This window comes from Manacus vitellinus, unplaced genomic scaffold (genome assembly GCF_001715985.3).
Source record: "Manacus vitellinus isolate BGI_N305 unplaced genomic scaffold, ASM171598v3 scaffold_170_pilon, whole genome shotgun sequence".
Lineage (NCBI taxonomy): Eukaryota > Metazoa > Chordata > Aves > Passeriformes > Pipridae > Manacus > Manacus vitellinus.
In genome coordinates this window covers 70,087-72,274 of record NW_021939198.1, presented here as the reverse complement: position 1 = coordinate 72,274, position 2,188 = coordinate 70,087, and the positions used below count along the sequence as shown (strand labels likewise).

The window sequence follows — 2,188 nt, the reverse complement described above, 5'->3', positions numbered from 1 at the left end:
CACCCCATGATCGCACCACCCTTCCCAATCCATCCCATGATCCCATCACCCATCTGATCGTCCCACCACCCAACCCAACCCTTTCCACGATCCCACCACCCAACCCAACCCAACCCATGATCCTACCTCCCACCCCACCCACCTCCCACCGCTGTCCTCCTTTCCAGGTGATGCGCTGGGAGGGCTCCATGTTCCGGGAGATCCAGCAGGTCCCGGCTCGGGGGTCGATGATCTTCCAGCCACTGACCTTGAGTGGCCACCGCTACGTCCTGCTGGGCAACGACTTTGCCCTGAGCCGTGTGTTCCGCCTGGGCCCCGAGGGGCACCTGGAGCCCACCCAGGAGCTGCTGGTACCCACCCCCCGCGCCTTTGTCCCTGTCACTATTGGCCAATGGCACTTCCTTGTGGCCTCTAGCTTCAAAGGGGCCACCCAGATCTACCAGCACATGACCATAGACCTCGAGGCATGAGAGGACATGGGGACATCAACCATCATGTCACCATGGACTGATCACTTGAGGGATGGGGGGACACCATGTGACCATGGACCTGGTCACCTGAGGGACATGGGGACATCATCCCCCTCACCATCATGGACCTGGTGCCACCATCCCCCTGATGACCCCATTGGCCTCGTGTTCCCTCCTGGTGTCATCACTGCCCTGATGTCCCCAAGGCCACCACCTCACCTTGTCCCCTCCTGGTGACACCACTGCCACAATATCCCCAAGGCCACCATCAGCCTGATGTCACCACTGAACTTGTGTCACTTCCTGCTGTCACCATGGCCCTGATGTCCCCTGTCCCCTCCTGGTGCCACCACCAACTCCAAAGCCACCTTCAACCTGATGTCACCATTGGCCCAATTTCATCTTTTGGTGCCACCAATGCCCCGATGTCCCCAAGGCCACCGTCACCACAGTATCACCACTGGCACAATGTCCCCTCCTGGTGCCACCACCAACCCTATGTCCCCAAGGCCACTGTCACTGCAATGTCCCCATTGGCCTTGTGTCCCCTCCATGTGCCACCCACCGTCCCCAAAGCCACCATCAAGCTGATGTCCTCTCCTGGTGCCACCATCCCCCTGATGTCCCTGAGGCCACTATCTACCCGTGTCACCTGGTCCCCTCCACGTGCCACCCCCCAGCACTGTCCCCTGTCCCCCCTGATGTCCGCCAAGTGCCACCACCCCCCAAGAACCAAATTACCTCTTTTTTTTTTAACCTTTTTTATTCATTTTCCCCATTTGTTGGGCCGTTTTTGGGGGGTTCCACCCCAAAATAAACCCATCCCTCCCCCCTCCATGTGTCGCTGCACTTGGGGACACTCGGGGACACTTGGGGACACCTCAGCACGTGCTGACGGCTCCTGTGAAGAGAGGGGGGATTAGGGGGGTCCCCATTGTCCCTAAGGTCCCCCAGATGTCCCGAAGTCCCCCCTTTGTCCCCAGTGCCCTCCCCCTTGTCCCCAAGTACCCCAGATGTCCCCAAGGGGGGAGAGGACACTCACCTGTTCCAACCAGGTGTGACATCTCAGGGGGGTGTCGTTGGTGGCTGTGGGGAGTGGGCAGGGTCAGGGACACCTCTGTGTCTCCAATGTCCCCTTGTCCCCCCAATTCCCCCCCATCCTCCCAGTGTCCCCCCAGTGTTCCCCTGTCCCACCTGGCCTTGCTCCGGCACTTGCACTTCCCACCTGTCAGGAGACACAACAGGTGACACAAAGAAGGTGACACAGGGACCCCCCGGGTGACATTAGGGACCCCCAGGTGGCATTGGGGACCCCCCAGGTGACACAAACACCGTGCAGGTAACATTGCTGCCCCCCCCGCCAGGTGAAACTGGGGACATCCCCAGTTGGCACAGGTGACACTCACTGAGCAGGACGATGAAGCCCAGGACACACAGGAAGGCAGCCACGCCCAACCCGGCCACACGCAGGTGATGCCAGTCTGGAGGGACACACCTGTCACACCTGGGACACAGCTGGGGACACACCTAGGAAACACCTCGGGAAACACCTGGGGACACATCTGGCACACGCCTGAGGACACACCTTCGGACAAGCCTGGGACACACCTGGGGACACACCTGGGGATTCACCAGGGACACACCTGGGGACACAATGGGGGACACACCTGGAACACACCTGGAACACACCGGGGGACACACCTGGGGACACACCTGGG

At 60.6% G+C, this 2,188-nt stretch overlaps 1 protein-coding gene across 1 annotated transcript in view; it reads left to right on the top strand.

The window, feature by feature from the left end:
* Positions 1-1,284, top strand: part of LOC103766824 (leucine-rich repeat LGI family member 4-like) — a gene marked incomplete at its 5' end in the record, with an annotated part of 6,497 nt that extends 5,213 nt beyond the window's left edge. The window contains one exon of the mRNA XM_029958862.1: positions 168-1,284. Within this exon, the coding sequence (XP_029814722.1) occupies positions 168-470 (303 nt within the window). The remainder of the gene's footprint in view (positions 1-167) is intronic.
* Positions 1,285-2,188: the final 904 nt, after the last annotated feature.